Source organism: Aquarana catesbeiana, linkage group LG06 (genome assembly GCF_042186555.1).
Source record: "Aquarana catesbeiana isolate 2022-GZ linkage group LG06, ASM4218655v1, whole genome shotgun sequence".
In the NCBI taxonomy this organism is placed as follows: domain Eukaryota; kingdom Metazoa; phylum Chordata; class Amphibia; order Anura; family Ranidae; genus Aquarana; species Aquarana catesbeiana.
The window spans coordinates 37,900,699-37,919,337 of NC_133329.1; the positions used below are offsets into that span (position 1 = coordinate 37,900,699).

The following is an 18,639-nucleotide window of genomic DNA, read 5'->3' on the forward strand; positions in this document are numbered from 1 at the left end:
ATCCACTGAGCTACGATCCTCTGGTATCTCCCTCTGGTATCTTTTTTTTTCCCCATTTTAATATGTTTGTATATGTCTTACAAATTGAGCTGCAGCTTGGTGCTTCCTATTTTGTGCAATTTTAGCGCGGTATGATATTACTTTTTCCACTAGATCTGGGTAGAGCCTGCTTTTTAGTGGATTATTTGTATATGCAGTTGTACAGCTTTTTGTTCCTGTCCAAACTGGGAAATGTGTAGTTCTCACAACAATCTGCCCGTGTGCTGGTTGCTTTCAAAGGGTGAGATACAGGTGGAAATATCTCACTTGTCGTCCAGCCTCCCTGGTACCTGTACCCCTGGTAACCCCATCCTTGACACCCTGCTTGAGTTTTTGGTGCAGCAGAGGCAGAGATCACCAAAAGTAGTTAAGAGGATGCTGGATTACTAGCAGTATTACTAGCAGTATTACTAGCAGTATTTCATTCATTTCAAATTTTTACAGTGATAAAACATTGGAAATGGGCATGTATTGCTGAAATGTACTGCATAAGTTTATTTTTTGCCATGACTTACAATGTAACCCTCTTACTACCACACCATGGAAAAAAGGTGGGTGGGTGTAGCGCTGTTTTTGAAAACCGTAGTGCAGAAAACTTGCATAAGTGGCCAGGTATTACAGGTATATATGTCTATAGCACCAACAATATATGTAGTGCTTTACATTCACATCAATCATTCACATTTATATCATCCCTGCCCTCACTGGCGGCTGGTGCACAAGATTTTTGGGGGTGGACGCAAAATAAAAAAAAAATGAAACTGTGGGCAGGACTGTAATGCAGGACTGTGAATAGCCATTTATCAGGTTATTATCTATCATTACTGCTAGATAAAATATTGAAAATGCCTCACTGTGCCCATCAAATGCAGCCTGTACAGTATGGAGGGTGTAAAGTATGTGTATATAGAGGGGGTGGATGGTATCAGTATATAAAGGAAGGTGGGGGATATATATATATATATATATATATATATATATATATATATATATATATATATAAAAAATCTTACACTCTTTACTCTTTCTCACACACACCTTCCTTCCTGTATATAGAGACCTTCCTCCATCATCACTGACTGCAGATATACATCATCTGTCCTGTATACAGCTATATATACAGTAACAGGACAGATGATGTATATCTGCAGTCAGTGATGATGGAGAAAGGTCTCTATACAGGAAGGAAGGTGGGTGTATACAATATAGCTGAACACACTACAGCAGCCCTCAAATTTTCCACTCGCATTTTGCGAGTGGAAAATGAGGGCTGGTGAGCTGGGCTGCCAGCCTGGGAATGGGAGAGCACCGCTGGCGGGGTTGATCGGGAGCCGTTCTCCCAGTGATCGCCCCGGGGAGGAAGAGGAGAGCCGTGGGATAGCACGCTGTTACCGGCGCTTACATTATAATTGTCTCCACTCTGCTCGACACAGCCCCGCCTCCTCCTGACCTGCGCTTGTGATAGACAGAACGCCGGTCCAATGCTGCGATGAGTTCACAGGCATGGGGTCAGGAGGAGGCGGGGCTGTGTCGAGCAGAGTGGAGACAATTATAATGTAAGCGCCAGTAACAGCGTGCTATCCCGCGGCTCTCCTCTTCCTCCAGCCATGCATTCCTCTGCCCAGGCGAGATTGCAATGGGCACAGTGAGGCTGCAATGGCCACAGTATTGCTGAAATGGGCACAGTGAGGCTGCAACGGGCACAGTGTAGCTGCAATGGTGGGCAGAGGTGAGGCTGCACGGAGGGGCACAGGTGAGGCTGCACTGATAAAGTTGTTGTTAATATTTATAATATTTTTGTAACTTATTTTTACATAAAACATTTAAGTGTCATTTCCTGAGATAATTTTTGAGGGTGTGTCCAGGGGCTGAATTAGGGGCGGGGCAGGGTAGGAATTGAGTGGGGCACTGGTGGCGAGTAACCTTTGAGGCCTGGCTAGTAGCTCAGGACTTGAAATTTTGAGCCCTGCACTACAGGACAGATGATGTATATCTGCAGTCACTTCAGTGATGATGAAGGAAGGTCTCTCCTCTGGGCCGTATGCAACACATACCCCGATCCTCGCAATCATTCATCCCTTGGGCCCAGTCTGCACTGCCACTGACTGACTCAGGTGGACTAAAGTGGAGAGAGAAGCAAAAGTGTGTGTGCAGAGTGGAGGGGCTCCAGGCTGTCAGTGGGATTATACCAGCTGAGAACAGTTATAGTGGGCCGCGACACTTCTGATTTGGTGCTGCACTGCTGCTTACCGGTCTGGTCCATCCAAGAAACAGAGAGGCGCCACTCGGGCCTTGCTCTGCGCTCCATTTCATCCACACACAGTGAGTGGTGGGAAACTGGAAGTGACGCTGTGGTTCCACGAAAAGCACCGCCTACCGTCCTCTGGACTGCTCCAATCACAAACCAGCATAGGAGCAATCATTATAGAGTGGGAATGTTCGGGGTGCATTGCTTGCGCCCCAAGGACACTCTAAAGACAGCCCAATGAAGCATCTCAGCCGCAATCACCTGATTGCAACACGTCAAGCTTCCCATAGACAGCTGTGTGAGGGGCGGTGCCTGTTCGCCCCTATTGACGGGCCGCCAATGCCTGCCCTTAAGAAGCATACAATCCAAGCCCCCTATGTCCTATAATAGAGACAGTTTTGACAGAAGCAATTAACCTTCAAGCCACAACGAGTAATTGTCAGTCAAACTCTTATAGCACTGGAAGTTGAACAATAGCCAGGTAATGAAGGGATGTACACAAACTGGTACTCATGTGGTTGAACAAACAAAATGTATTGTTCATGTGACACTTTGGTCCCCTTGAATAAGATCTCCAATTTGTTCTTATTACCTATATGTAATCTCTTACCTGGATTTTCCACAGTCTTGATTGTTGCATCCACTGCATTAGGAAAAAGGGACAGAAAAGTGGGTTATATTTACCATTTAAGTTTTATATATATATATAACACACACACACACACTCTAATGCTTTTTCTAAAAATGAAAACCCTCTGCTACTGAAAACCCTAGGTTACACAGAACCTAACATCAGGGAAAGACCAAAGAAGGCTATATATCATTACCTTCAATATTTAAAAACATAATTTAACATTGGGAACCTTAATGCAAACACTCTGAAATTGCAAGGTAAAAACAGTGCACCCAAAACTTATGTATGATCGGGGACTCTCAGAAGGGAGGAAAGACACACCAAGATCTGAGATAGCAATGTAGTCACTTTCCCACCAGGCTAATTCTGACATTTCTCTCCTACATGTAAAAATCATCATCTTTTTTTTTTGCTAGAAAATTACACAGAACCCCCAAACATTATATATGTTTTTTTTAGCAGAGACCCTAGAGAATATAATGGTGGTCATTGCAACTTTTTATCTGGCACAGTATTTGCGCAGCAATTTTTCAAACGCGTTTTTTTTTTTTTTTGGGGGGGAAAAAAGTTTCATGCTTAAAAAAAAAAAAAAAAAAAAAAAACAGTAAAGTTTGCCCAATTTTTTTGCATAATGTGAAAGATGAAGTTGCGCCGAGTAAATAAATACCCAACATGTCATGCTTAGAAATTGCACACGCTCGTGGAATGGCGCCAAACTTCGGTACTTAAAAATCCCCATAGGCGACGCTTTAAAAATTGTTACTGGTTACATGTTTTGAGTTACAGAGGAGGTCTAGGGCTAGAATTATTGCTCTCGATCTAACTAGGGATGGGACACCCCCCCCCCCGTTCGGTTCGCATCCAGAACATGCAAACACCGTTAAAGTCTATGGGACACTAACATGAAAAATCAAAAGTGCTCTCTCAGGTCACCTGGGACCAGGTGACAGATGCACTCTGTTTATAAAATTATTAATTATATTTAATTATTATAAAATTAATTTATTTAATTATTATTAAAGTTTCAAGAAATCAGACAGGCTAGAAACCACTGGATCATTCAGTTCCCACAGAGGGGCAGCCCAAGCTAGCGCCTCGCTGGACAGAAGGGATATAATATAGGCTACTTTCGCCCGATCGGACAGGAAGTTTTGGGGCTGAAGTTCAAAATGAATCGTGCACTGGCTAAGGAGCCCCCTGCAGGCCTTGGAGTCCCCAGAGAAACGGGCCAGAGCTGGCAGTTGTAATGAATGTGTGGCTGCGACTGGTGCGATAGGTGCAGCAGCAGATAGCGGTTGAGGTTGTTGAACCGGGGGTCCTAATGAGGCATGAACCTGTTCAAAACAGGATGCCAAATCCTGAAGGAATCGCATCACTTGGGTCTGATGTGACTCCTGGGCCTCAAGTCTGCGAACTAAGCCCTGTAACGGATAATCTGTGGGTAGCGGCACATCAGCCGGGTCCATGGCTGATCAAACTGTCAGGTCACCTGGGACCAGGTGACAGATGCACTCTATAGGAGTCGGAAGTGCACCGCTAAGGTAGTGGACCTTAGGACTGACTGCTGCGGATAGAACCCTGGAAGGTTCAGGAAGCAGGTCTACAGGATAACTAACATGGATCCCAGTGGGAGCTAGAGCATAGATTCCCCAGGGCGCGGCGTCTAAGAGCCAGCGGGTGTTCACCAGAGCCTCTAGTGGTGAGGATGGACTGCGCTGCAGTCTGGCTCCAGGTCGCGGCCCCCAGGGTCTCAAAGCTCACGCTTACCATAGACTACAGGAGAAGAGGAAGGAGGCAGCAGGCTGGAACGACAGGGAAGTAAGGGGTAACCCAAAGGTCAGGGCAACTAGCAGACAATGATAAACATAACACACCAAAGGTCAGGGTAACAAGCAGACAAGGAGAGTCAAGAACAGGCTAAAGTCGGTAACAGGAATCAGACGTAGGAAACACAGCAAGTACACACGGAGGCTAACACACAATGGTTGATCAGCACTGCTGGCTTGCAGTGCACAGGTTAATATAGGGTTCCCTGATAGGACCTGGGGTGGGGCCATGCTTAGAGGAGAGGTTATAAAACCAGTCAGGTGAGAGGCAGCTGGTCTTTAGAGATGAAAACATGGAGACAGGTAAGCTGACAGAGAAACTCTATTGCATAACCATGACATGCTCATTTTAAAGGCTTATATACAAGTTATTGTCGTAAAAAGTGTTTGGGGACCCGGGTTTTGCCCCAAGCTTAAAGTGAAATAATAAAAGTAAAATATTCCTTTAAATTTCTTACCTGGGGGGTGTCTATAGTATGCCTGTAAAGTGACGCTTTTTTCCCAGGTTTAGAACAGTCCGAGAGCAAAATGACATTTCTAAAGGGGAAAAAAAGTCATGAAGTAATAGCGGCTATAGTGAATTGTCGGCTATAGTGAATTGTCTATGGGAGAAATCCAAAATTGTAGGGATGAGCCGAACACCCAAACCCCCCCGCCCCCCCCCCCCGGGTTGGTTCGCACCAGAACCTGCAAACGGACCAAAAGTTCACCTAAACTTTAGAACCCCGTTAAAGTCTATGGGACTCGAGCGTTCAAAATCAAAAGTGCTAATTTTAAAGGCTAATATGCAAGTTATTGTCCTAAAAAGTGTTTGGGGACCTGGATCCTGGCCCAGGGGACATGTATCAATGCAAAAAAAAGTTTTAAAAATGTCTGTTTTTTCGGGAGCAGTGATTTTAATAATGCTTTAAAGTGAAAAAATAAGAGTCAAATACTCCTTTAAATATCAAACCTGGGGGGTGTCTATAGTATGCCTGTAAAGTGGCGTGTGTTTCCCGTGCTTAGAACAGTCACTGCACAAAATGACATTTTTAAAGGAATAAAAGTCATTTAAAACAGCTTGAGGCTTTAATGTAATGTCGGGTCCTGGCAATATGGATGAAAATCAGTGAGACAAACGGCATGGGTACCCCCCAGTCCATTAATAGGCAGTATATACTCTGAACAGCAGTATACAGGCAGTGCAAACAAGACAGGGACTGTAGGTTTGTTGTTAAGTAGAATCTGTTTGTAATTTTGAACTGGTACATTTTTAAAGTGTAGCTTCAGCCAAAATATCTATTTTTAAGCTTTTTGGATAACATAGGGAACGGTTATCACCCCTGTAACATTTGTTTTGCTGTCTGTGCACCTCTTCAGAAGATTTCACCTCACTTTCTGTCCCAATGACAAATGTTTTTTGAAAATTTGGGCGTTTTAGTGAAACAAGGATGGGTGATAGTAGAGAGGAGAGGAGACACGTTTTTCCCATATTAACTCTTACAGGAGAGAATTTCCCTTCCTAGGGGTAGATTTCATCTCACTTCCTGTTGTCTCCTTCCGTTTGCAAGTAGGAGTTATTTGTAAGTTGGATGTTTGAAAGTAGGGGCCTGCCCTATATACTTTGCAGAAATTGGGGCCTTAGGTGTTGGTGTTGCCACAACACTGTAAGCCCTCATAGTTACTCTTGGTGGGCACAGGAGCGAGCCCTGCTGTGAAATATTAGATCAAGAATTGTAATTACATGCACCTGTTGAACAGAGGCAGAAAAATTGGGTCTTTGGTGTTGCCACAACACTGTAAGCCCTCGCAGTTACTCTTGGTGTGTGCAGGAACGGGCCCTGCTGTGAAATATTAGATCAAGAATTGTAATTACATGTCCCTGTTGAACAGGGGCAGAAAAATTGGGCCTTAGGCACTGGTGCTGGTGCCACAACACTGCAACCCCTCACAGATACTCTAATTGGAATGCAGGAACGAGCCCTGCTGCAAAGTATTGCATCAAAAATTGTAATTACACGCCCCTGTTAAAGAGGGGCTGAAAAATTGGGCCTTAGCCACTGGTGGCGTCCCCCAGGACCAAAAATGTTCTTATAAGCTATCAGCATGATCATTGAGGAGGAAGAGGATAGTCACTCAGCATCAGCATAGGCGGTCTTGAAGGGATTTGACACTTAAAAAAAAAATGATTCGGTTACATCAGCATCAGGTGCTTGGTAGCTGGTGGTGATCCAAGACATTCATTTTTATGAAGGTCAGTCGATCGACCGAGTCGGTGGACAGGCGCACCCTGTGATCGGTTGCAAAGCCTCCAGCAGCGCTGAATGTGCGTTCCGAATGAATGCTGGATGCAGGACAGGCCAGTAGCTCAGTTGCATACTGTGCAATAGGGATGAGCCGAACACCCCCGGTTCGGTTCGCACCAGAACCCGCGAACGGAACTAAAATTTGCACGAACGTTAGAACCCCATTGACGTCTATGGGACTTGAACGTTCAAAATCAAAAGTGCTCATTTTAAAGGCTAATTTGCATGGTATTGTCCTAAAAAGGGTTTGAGGAACCGGTCCTGCCCCAGGGGACATGTATCAATGCAAAAAAAACTTTTAAAAACGGCCGTTTTTTCGGGAGCAGTGATTTTAATGATGCTTAACCAGTTGCCGACCGCCTAACGCAGATATACTGCGGCAGAATGGCACGGGCAGGCAGAATCACGTACCCGTACGTGATCTGCCTCCCGCGGGCGAGGGGTCCGATCGGACCCCCCCGGTGCCAGCGGCGGTCGGCTTGTGACTGGGAGCGTTGAGAGGCGAGGGGGAGACCATCCGATCGTGGCCCCCCCCTCGCGATCGCTCCCAGCCAATGGGAATCCTCCCCTGCCTGTGTGTAGTTTCACACAGGCAGAGGATGTGATATCATCTCTCCTCGGCTTGGCAGTTTCCGTTCCAGCGCCGAGGAGAGAAGACATGTAAGTGCACAACACACACACACACACAGTAGAACATGCCAGGCATACTTTACACCCCCGATCCCCCCCCAATCACCCCCCCCCCGTTACAAACTGACAGCAAGCAGTATTTTTTTTTTTTCTGCTAGGTGTCAGTTTGTGACAGTTAGAAGTGGTAGGGCAGTGAGTATTAGTGAGTATTAGCCCCCTAACCCCCCCTAATAAAGTTTTAACCCCTTGATCACCCCCTGTCACCAGTGTCACTAAGAGATCATTTTTCTGATTGCTGTATTAGTGTCGCTGGTGACGCTAGTTAGGGACGTAAATATTTAGGTTCGCCGTCAGCGTTTTATAGCGTCAGGGACCCCCATATACTACCTAATAAATGTTTTAACCCCTTGATTGCCCCCTAGTTAACCCTTTCACCACTGATCACCGTATAACCGTTGCGGGTGACGCTGGTTAGTTCATTTATTTTGTATAGTGTCAGGGCACCCGCCGTTTATTACCGAATAAAGGTTTAGCCCCTGATCGCCCAGCGGTGATATGCGTCGCCCCAGGCAGCGTCAGATTAGCGCCAGTATCGCTAACACCCACGCACGCAGCATACGCCTCCCTTAGTGGTATAGTATCTGTACGGATCAATATCTGATCCGATCAGATCTATACTAGCGTCCCCAGCAGTTTAGGGTTCCCAAAAACGCAAGCACCAGCCCCAGGCAGCATCAGGTTAGCGCCAGTACCGCTAACACCCACGCACGCACCGTACACCTCCCTTAGTGGTATAGTATCTGAACGGATCAATATCTGATCCGATCAGATCTATACTAGCATCCCCAGCAGTTTAGGGTTCCCAAACACGCAGTGTTAGCGGGATCAGCCCAGATACCTGCTAGCACCTGCGTTTTGCCGTTCCGCCCGGCCCAGCCCACCCAAGTGCAGTATCGATCGATCACTGTCACTTACAAAACACTAAATGCATAACTGCAGCGTTCTCAGAGTCAGGCCTGATCCCTGCGATCGCTAACAGTTTTTTTTGTAGCGTTTTGGTGAACTGGCAAGCACCAGCGGCCTAGTACACCCCTGTCGTAGTCAAACCCGCACTGCAATAACACTTGGTGACGTGGCGAGTCCCATAAGTGCAGTTCAAGCTGGTGAGGTGGCAAGCACAAGTAGTGTCCCGCTGCCACCAAAAAGAAGACAAACACAGGCCCGTCGTGACCATAGTGCCCTTCCTGCTGCATTCGCCAATCCTAATTGGGAACCCACCGCTTCTGCAGCACCCGTACTTCCACCATTCACATCCCCAACCAAATGCAGTCGGCTGCATGAGAGGCATTTTCTTTATGTCCTCCCGAGTACCCCTACCCAACGAACCCCCCCAAAAAAGATGTTATGTCTGCAGCAAGCGCGGATATAGGCGTGACACCCACTATTATTGTCCCTCCTGTCCTGACAATCCTGGTCTTTGCATTGGTGAATGTTTTGAACGCTACCATGCACTAGTTGAGTATTAGCGTAGGGTACAGCACTGCACAGACTAGGCACACTTTCACAGGGTCTCCCAAGATGCCATCGCATTTTGAGAGACCCGAACCTGGAACCGATTACAGTTATAAAAGTTACAGTTACAAAAAAAAGTGTAAAAAAAAAAAAAAAAACACAAACAAAAATATAAAATAAAAAAAAAGTTGTCGTTTTATTGTTCTCTCTCTCTCTATTCTCTCCCTATTGTTCTGCTCTTTTTTACTGTATTCTTTTCTGCAATGTTTTATTGTTATTATGTTTTATCATGTTTGTTTTTCAGGTATGCAATTTTTTATACTTTACCGTTTACTGTGCTTTATTGTTAACCATTTTTTTGTTTTCAGGTACGCCATTCACGACTTTGAATGGTTATACCAGAATGATGCCTGCAGGTTTAGGTATCATCTTGGTATCATTCTTTTCAGCCAGCGGTCGGCTTTCATGTAAAAGCAATCCTAGTGGCTAATTAGCCTCTAGACTGCTTTTACAAGCAGTGGGAGGGAATGCCCCCCCCCCCAACGTCTTCCGTGTTTTCCTCTGGCTCTCCTGTCTCAACAGGGAACCTGAAAATGCAGCCGGTGATTCAGCCAGCTGACCATAGAGCTGATCAGAGACCAGAGTGGCTCCAAACATCTCTATGGCCTAAGAAACCGGAAGAAACCATTTTATGACTTAGATTTCGCCGGATGTAAACAGCGCCATTGGGAAATTGGGAAAGCATTTTATCACACCGATCTTGGTGTGGTCAGATGCTTTGAGGGCAGAGGAGAAATCTAGGGTCTAATAGACCCCAATTTTTTCAAAAAAGAGTACCTGTCACTACCTATTGCTATGATAGGGGATATTTACATTCCCTGAGATAACAATAAAAATGATTTAAAAAAAAAAAAAAATGAAAGGAACAGTTTAAAAATAAGATGAAATAAAAAAAATAATAATAAAGAAAAAAAAAAAAAGCACCCCTGTCCCCCCCTGCTCTCGCGCTAAGGCGAACACAAGCGTCGGTCTGGCGTCAAATGTAAAAAGCAATTGCACCCTGCATGTGAGGTATCACCGCGAAGGTCAGATCAAGGGCAGTAATTTTAGCAGTAGACCTCCTCTGTAAATCTAAAGTGGTAACCTGTAAAGGCTTTTAAAGGCTTTTAAAAATGTATTTAGTTTGTCGCCACTTTTAAAGCATGTCATGTTTGGTATCCATGTACTCGGCCTAAGATCATCTTTTTTATTTCATCAAACATTTGGGCAATATAATGTGTTTTAGTGCATTAAAATTTAAAAAAGTGTGTTTTTTCCCCAAAAAATGCGTTTGAAAAATCGCTGCGCAAATACTGTGTGAAAAAAAAAAAAAATGAAACGCCCACCATTTTAATCTGTAGGGCATTTGCTTTAAAAAAAATATATAATGTTTGGGGGTTCAAAGTAATTTTCTTGCAAAAAAAAAAATTATTTTTTTATGTAATCAAAAAGTGTCAGAAAGGGCTTTGTCTTCAAGTGGTTAGAAGAGTGGGTGATGTGTGACATAAGCTTCTAGATGTTGTGCATAAAATGCCAGGACAGTTCAAAACCCCCCCAAATGACCCCATTTTGGAAAGTAGACACCCCAAGCTATTTGCTGAGAGGCATGTCGAGTCCATGGAATATTTTATATTGTGACACAAGTTGCGGGAAAGAGACAATTTTTTTTTAATTTTTTTTTATTTCTTGCGCAAAGTTGTCACTAAATGATATATTGCTCAAACATGCCATGGGAATATGTGAAATTACACCCCAAAATACATTCTGCTGCTTCTCCTGAGTACGGGGATACCACATGTGTGAGACTTTTTGGGAGCCTAGCCGCGTACGGGACCCCGAAAACCAAGCACCGCCTTCAGGCTTTCTAAGGCCGTAAATTTTTGATTTCACTCTTCACTGCCTATCACAGTTTCAGAGGCCATGGAATGCCCAGGTGGCAAAAAAAACCCCAAATGACCCCATTTTGGAAAGTAGACACCCCAAGCTATTTGCTGAGAGGTATAGTGAGTATTTTGCAGACCTCACTTTTTGTCACAAAGTTTTAAAAATTGAAAAAAGAAAAAAAAAAATTTTTTTTTCTCGTCTTTCTTTTTTTTCAAAAACAAATGAGAGCTGCAAAATACTCACCATGCCTCTCAGCAAATAGCTTGGGTTGTCTACTTTCCAAAATGGGGTCATTTGGGGGGGGGGTTTGTGCCACCTGGGCATTCCATGGCCTCCGAAACTGTGATAGGCAGTGAAGAGTGAAATCAAAAATTTACACCCTTAGAAATCCTGAAGGCGGTGATTGGTTTTCGGGGCACCGTACGCGGATAGGCTCCCAAAAAGTCCCACACATGTGGTATCCCCGTACTCAGGAGAAGTAGCTAAATGTATTTTGGGGTGCAATTCCACATATGCCCATGGCCTGTGTGAGCAATATATCATTTAGTGACAACTTTGTGCAAAAAAAAAAAAAAAAAAAATGTGTCACTTTCCTGCAACTTGTGTCAAAATATAAAACATTCCATGGACTCAACATGCCTCAAAGCAAATAGCTTGGGGTGTCTACTTTCCAAAATGGGGTCATTTGGGGGGGTTTTATGCCATCTGGGCATTTTATGGCCTTCAAAACTGTGATAGGTAGTGAGGAGTAAAATCAAAAACGTACGCCCTTAGAAATCCTGAAGGCAGTGATTGGTTTTCGGGGTCCCGTACACAGCTAGGCTCCCAAAAAGTCCCACACATGAGGTATCCCCATACTCAGGAGAAGTAGCTAAATGTATTTTGGGGTGCAATTCCACATATGCCCATGGCCTGTGTGAGCAATATATCATTTAGTGACAACTTTTTGTAATTTTTTTTTTTGTTATTATTCAATCACTTGGGACAAAAAAAATGAATATTCAATGGGCTCAACATGCCTCTCAGCAATTTCCTTGGGGTGTCTACTTTCCAAAATGGGGTCATTTGTGGGGGTTTTGTACTGCCCTGCCATTTTAGCACCTCAAGAAACGACATAGGCAGTCATAAATTAAAGGCTGTGTAAATTCCAGAAAATGTACCCTAGTTTGTAGGCGCTATAACTTTTGCGCAAACCAATAAATATACACTTATTGACATTTTTTTTACCAAAGATATGTGGCCGAATACATTTTGGCCTAAATGTATGACTAAAATTGAGTTTATTGGATTTTTTTTAGAACAAAAAGTAGAAAATATCATTTTTTTTCAAAATTTTTGGTCTTTTTCCGTGTATAGCGCAAAAAATAAAAACGGCAGAGGTGATCAAATAACATCAAAAGAAAGCTCTATTTGTGGGAAGAAAAGGACGCAAATTTCGTTTGGGTACAGCATTGCATGACCGCGCAATTAGCAGTTAAAGCGACGCAGTGCCGAATTGTAAAAAGTGCTCTGGTCAGGAAGGGGGTAAAACCTTCCGGGGCTGAAGTGGTTAAAGTAAAAAAAAAAAAAATGAAATATTCCTTTAAATGTCCTACCTGGGGGGTGTCTATAGTATGCCTGTAAAGTGGCGCGTGTTTCCCGTGCTTAGAACAGTCCCTGCGCAAAATGTCATTTTTAAAGGTAAAAAGTCATTTAAAACTGCTTGCGGCTTTAATGTAATGTCGGGTCCTGGCAATATGGATGAAAATCAGTGAGACAAACGGCATGGGTACCCCCCAGTCCATTACCAGGCCCTTTGGGTCTTGTATGGATATTAAGGGGAACCCCGCACCCAAATTCAAATAAGGAAAGGTGTGGGGCCACCAGGCCCTATATACTCTGAACAGCAGTATACAAGCGGTGCAAACAAGACAGGGACTGTAGGTTTGTTGTTAAGTAGAATCTGTTTGTAATTTTGAACAGGTACATTTTTAATGTGTTTAGCTCCAGCCAAAAAATCTTTTTTAAGCTTTTTGAAAAACATAGGGAAGGGTTATCACCCCTGTGACATTTGTTTTGCTGTCTGTACTCCTCTTCAGAAGATTTCACCTCACTTTTTGTCCCAATGATAAATGTTTTTTGAAAATTTGGGGTTTTTTGTGGAACAAGGATTGGAAAGCATCAGTGGAAAGGAGAAATGTTTTTCCCATATTAACTCTTACAGGAGAGAATTTCCCTTCCTAGGGGTAGATTTCATCTCACTTCCTGTTGTCTCCTTCTGTTTGCAAGTAGGAGTCGTTTGTAAGTTAGATGTTTGAAAGTAGGGGCCTGCCCTATATACTCAGCAGAAATTTGGGCCTTAGTTGTTGTTGTGGCCACAACACTGTAAGCCCTCACAGGGCCCTGCTGTGAAATATTAGATCAAGAATTGTAATTACATGCCCCTGTTGAACAAGGGCAGAAAAATTGGGCCTTTGGTGGTGGTGCTGGTGCTACAACACTGTAAGTCCTCACAGACACTCTAGTTGGAACGCAGGAATGAGCCCTGCTAAAAAGTATTGCATCAAAAATTGTAATTACACGCCCCTGTTAAACAGGGGCTGAAAAATTGGGCCTTAGGCACTGGTGGTGGCGCCCAGAACCAAAAATGTTCTTACAAGCTATCAGCGTGATCATTGAGGAGGAAGAGGATAATTACTCAGGGATAGTCACTCAGCATCAGCATAGGCAGTCTTTGAAGGGATCTGAGATTTCAAAAAAAAATATTCGGTTACATCAGCATCAGGTGCTTGGTAGCTGGTGGTGATCCAAGACTGATTCATTTTTATGAAGGACAGTCGATCGACCGAGTCGGTGGACAGACGCACCCTGTGATCGGTTACAAAGCCTCCAGCAGCACTGAATGTGCGTTCCGAAAGAACGCTGGATGCAGGACAGGCCAGTAGCTCAATTGTATACTGTGCAAGCTCTGGCCAGTGATCCATCCTCAAGACCCAGTAACCCAGAGGATTTTCGGTGGGAAAGGTGTCCAAGTCAGATCTTGCCCCTAGGTATTCCTGCACCATGTAAAACAGACGCTGGCGATGGTTGCTGGAACCGATCATACCTTGGGGCTGCGGACCAAAAAATTGTCTGAACGCATCGGTCAGACGGCCACCTTCTCCACCGCTCCTTCTTTGACTGACCGAAGCCTCAGCAACACGTTGTCCAGAAACAGGAGTTTGTAACCTCCCAGTCTCTGGGAACACGTTGCACAGACCTTTCTGCAAGGCCTCCCGAAGATGTTTCATCCTCTGCTCCCTCTGCGATGGCAAGATAAGGTCCGCAACCTTACCCTTGTAATGTGGATCAAGGAGGGTTGCCAGCCAGTATTGGTCCTTCTCCTTGATACTACGAATGCGAGGATCCTTACGCAGGCTTTGCAGGATCAGGGAGGCCATGCAGCGTAGGTTTGCTGAGGCATTCGGTCTGGAGTCCTCTGGGTCACTAAGGACGACATGGTCCGCAGCCACCTCCTCCCAGCCACGTACAAGTCCATGTGTTTCTTGGGACTGATCCCTTAAAGACTGCTGCTGATGCTGAGTGCCAGGCTCCACCTCCATACTGACACAATCTTCCTCCTCCTCCTCCTCCTTCCTGTGTGATCGGCGGGCACGCAGGAACACTGTCTGGATAAAGGGAGCCTTGAGAGCTAAGGAAGTCCTCCTCTTCCTGCCTCTGTTCTGCCTCAAGTGCCCTGTCCATTTTTCCACGCAGCGTGTGCTCCAACAGGTGGACAAGGGGGACAGTGTCACTGATGCATGCACTGTCACTGCTCAACCTCCTCGTGGCCTCCTCAATTGGTGACAGGACAGTGCATGCATCCCTGATCATGGCCCACTGGCGTTGGGGAAAAAAAACAAGCTCCCCTGACCCTGTCCTGGTGCAATAGTCGCACAGGTACTCATTGATGGCCCTCTGCTGCGTGTGCAGCTGCTGCAGCATGGCCAACGTTGAGTTCCACCTAGTGGGCATGTCACAGATTAGACAGTTCTTGGGCAGGTTAAACTCCTTTTTGGAGGTCTGCCAGCCGAGCACTGGCATTATATGACCAGCGAAAATGCACACAGACTTTCCTGGCCTGCCTCAGGACATCCTGTAAGCCCGGGTACCTGCCCAAGAACCACTGCACCACCAAGTTAAGAACGTGAGGCATACAGGGCACATGGGTCAGTTTATGCCATTGAGCCGAGGGAAGAGTCCGCGTTGGCAGCTGCTTTGCCAGACAAAGTACCCTGAGCCTGGGCTAAAGAGGATGAGGAGGATGAGGACGGCTTGGTCATCCACTCTACCAAGTCTTCCGCATGTTGCGGCTCAACATGGCCAGCTGCTGAAAAAAAGTACAAGCGTGTCCCACGGCCACGTGCTGATGAGGATGCACCGTGTCCACAACCAGCACTGTTGCCTCTAGACACAGAGCCTGCTTGCCCTCTTTTATTGGCTTGTGACTGTCTGCCTCTCCTTGTTAGCCTTCCAGACATACTAATGGCCTGCAGTGAGCTGTAGCTGCACAAAGCTGGGATGTGTATATATATACTGATTATACCGCAGCTAGCAGAATCAACTGCAGTGCCTGTAGTATTATTAGTATGAGAACACCAGCACTTGTCTTCAGGTAGCTTTAGGTGCACACTGTGCAGGGTACACAGTACACTAACTGTAAATACTAAAGCTGCCTGCCCGTGGTATTAATAGGTTCAGAAGAACACCAGCACTTGTCTTCAGGTAGCTTTAGGTGCACACTGTGCAGGATACACAGTACACTAACTGTAAATATTGTAAAAACACCTGCCGGCCTGTCAGTATATTAGGAAGAGAATAACAGGAACGGATCTAGCTAAACTGAATACAGTGTATGTATGTGTGTGTGTGTATATATATATATATATATATATATATATATATATATATATATCACACACACATACACACACACACACGTAAGTTTGACTCGGCCTGCTTGCCGAACAGCAAACAATATGCAGTGTTCGGGCAAATTCCAAAGCTGCCAGAACACCGTTAAAGCTTATGGGACACTATCATGAAACAACAAAAGTGCTAATTTTAGATATATTTTTAGATATAGATAAAACTCATTGAAAAAAAGAGCATGGGATCCCCCCCCCCCCCAGTCCATTACCAGGCCCTTTGGATCTGGTATGAATATTAAGGGGAACCCCAAACCAAAATTTAAAAAAAAAAAAATTGTGTGGGGGTCCCCCTAATATGTCCCCTGGGGCAGGACCCAGGTCTCCAAAGACTTTTTATGACAATAATTTGCATATTAACCTTTTAAAATGAGCACTTTCTCCTATAGACTTTTAAAGAGTGTTTTGCCGCTTTTCGAATTTGCCGCGAACACTCCAAATTGCTCGCTGTTTGGCGAACGGGCGAACAGCCAATGTTCAAGTCAAACTTATGTTCGACTCGAACAGATAGCCCATCCCTACTCATGACCCAGTAAACCAGTGGATTGTCAACTGGAAAGCTATCTATCTTTTTTCCCTGAGATAATTGTTCACCATATGATGCAGACACTGCTGATGAGATGTTGAAGCTGACAGTCCTGGGCGCTGAGGACTAAAAAAAATTGTGAAATGCAAAGCCTCAAATCTACGTTTTCCATGACACTGTAACCTGGAAAAGCATTAGATAAACTCCTCTTTAAGTTGTCCTTAAGAGATTTCATCTTCTGCTTCTGTGAGGACGGGATGAGTTCTGAGACTTTCCCCTTGTAACGGTCATCAAGGAGGGTTGCCAACCAATAGTGATCCTTTTCCTTGATGCTACGTATTCTCAGGTCCTTTTGCAGGCTTTGAAGCATGAGGAAGCCCATGCACCCCAAGTTTGTGGAGGTATGAGAAGCAGACTCCTCAGGGTCACGGAGGTTTACAGTATCTAGAACTGCCTCCTCCCAGCCACGTACTACTCCCAAGGGTTTTGGGGATGGAAAACCATCTCTTAAGGTTTAACATATGTCTTCCTCTGCTTCAATGCCTCCAAAACTTCCAGAATCCTCCTCCTCCCCCCCCTCTCCTCTTGTGTGTTCTGTGGTGTAGGAAGAATGGTGTATGCTAAAGCAGTCCATGAAAGGAAAGGAAGTCCTCTTCTTCCTCCAGCTGCTCTGCCTTGAATGCCCTGTCTATAATGCTATGCAGTCTGCTCCAGCAGGAACACATCAGGGATTGTGTCACTGATGCATGCGGCTCACCGTCCTTGTGGCCTACTCAAATGGTGACAGTACAGTGCATGCATCCTTTATCAGCAGCCATTGGCGTAGGGAAAAAAATCTGAGCAATCAGGGATAGCGACTGGGAACCTGCCATTGTGGTACAGCACATTCTGCAAATTCACGGAAGTGAGCAGAATCCACAAGAATGGAAAGGCAGACGTTGTAAAGCCAGCAGCTTTGACAAGCTTGCATTTAAACGCTGGGCATGTGGGTGGCAGTGATTGTATTTTATTTTTTTTCACTGCAGCAGATGGGGCAGAGAAATTTGCCAGCTATACTTTACAGCTGGTGGTGTGCTACTGGCAGATGTGGGACACCCTGTGCTATACCATCATCCCTCTCAGTGGAGGCTGCTGAGAGGTCATGAGGTATAGTGGGGGCAGACGGAGGTAAGTAAGGAGGAGAAACAGAATTCTGTCTCTTTCTTTTGTGTGATTTTCAGGTGCCCTTGCCAATGGGCTGAAAGGTGGGAGCTTAAATGCCTTGTCAAGCATGTGGTACCCAAATGGCGGGTGTTTGATGTGCTTGAGACAAAGTTTGCAAATTGCAAAAGTGCGATCGGCTGCACATGTGCTAAAAAGGTCCAGATAGCTGAGCTGTGGGAAGTGGGCCGGGAGATAACAGCTCCACAGTGTGATGGAATAGGGTGGCTGCTTTTTACTCTTCCATGATGGCTGCCTCATTCGGGTTGTGCCTCACCCTCACTTTCCTCCTCTGCTCTATCTGGCACCCAATTCGTATCATCAATCATCATCCAGAATAAGCCACTCTGGCAGTGGACTGCGCACTAGTCTGATTGGGTGACTGAGGATGGTTTAAGCCAGTCCACCTCTGCATGCTGTGGCTGGACAGCACAGGTAACATCACTAAACAGAGGAAATGATGCCCTGCCTGAGGACTGACCACATCCACCTTTGCCTCTGGACACATACGCTGCTTGCCCCCTCACAGTGCCATGGGAACTTCTGCCTCTACTTGTTGACCTCCCAGACATGATGGGGGGAGTGAGGGGTGCTTATTAACAAAATGTAATAAAGAAGTGGAAATGTGTACGTGGATGCCCTTTAATCAATAGAAAGTGGTGTTTGGTGCACTTTAACCTGAGTACTCGCAACAAAGACACACTCCACTGACACACTACAATATACTGCAATAAAACTGCCCTGACGCAAACATGCAGTAATGCACAGAACTATACTGCGTTAAACGTGCAATAACTCGCTGAAATATACTGTGTTAAATGTGCACTAATACAGAAATATACTACATTAAACACGCAGTAACGCACTGAA

At 45.1% G+C, this 18,639-nt stretch overlaps 1 protein-coding gene across 7 annotated transcripts in view; it reads right to left on the reverse strand.

Annotated features, from left to right (window-relative positions):
* Nucleotides 1-18,639, reverse strand: part of LOC141148316 (uncharacterized) — a 254,846-nt gene that overhangs the window by 25,299 nt on the left and 210,908 nt on the right. For all 7 annotated transcript variants that reach the window (XM_073635643.1, XM_073635642.1, XM_073635641.1 and 4 more), the window contains one exon: nt 2,898-2,930. In XM_073635643.1, the coding sequence (XP_073491744.1) occupies nt 2,898-2,930 (33 nt within the window). The remainder of the gene's footprint in view (nt 1-2,897; nt 2,931-18,639) is intronic.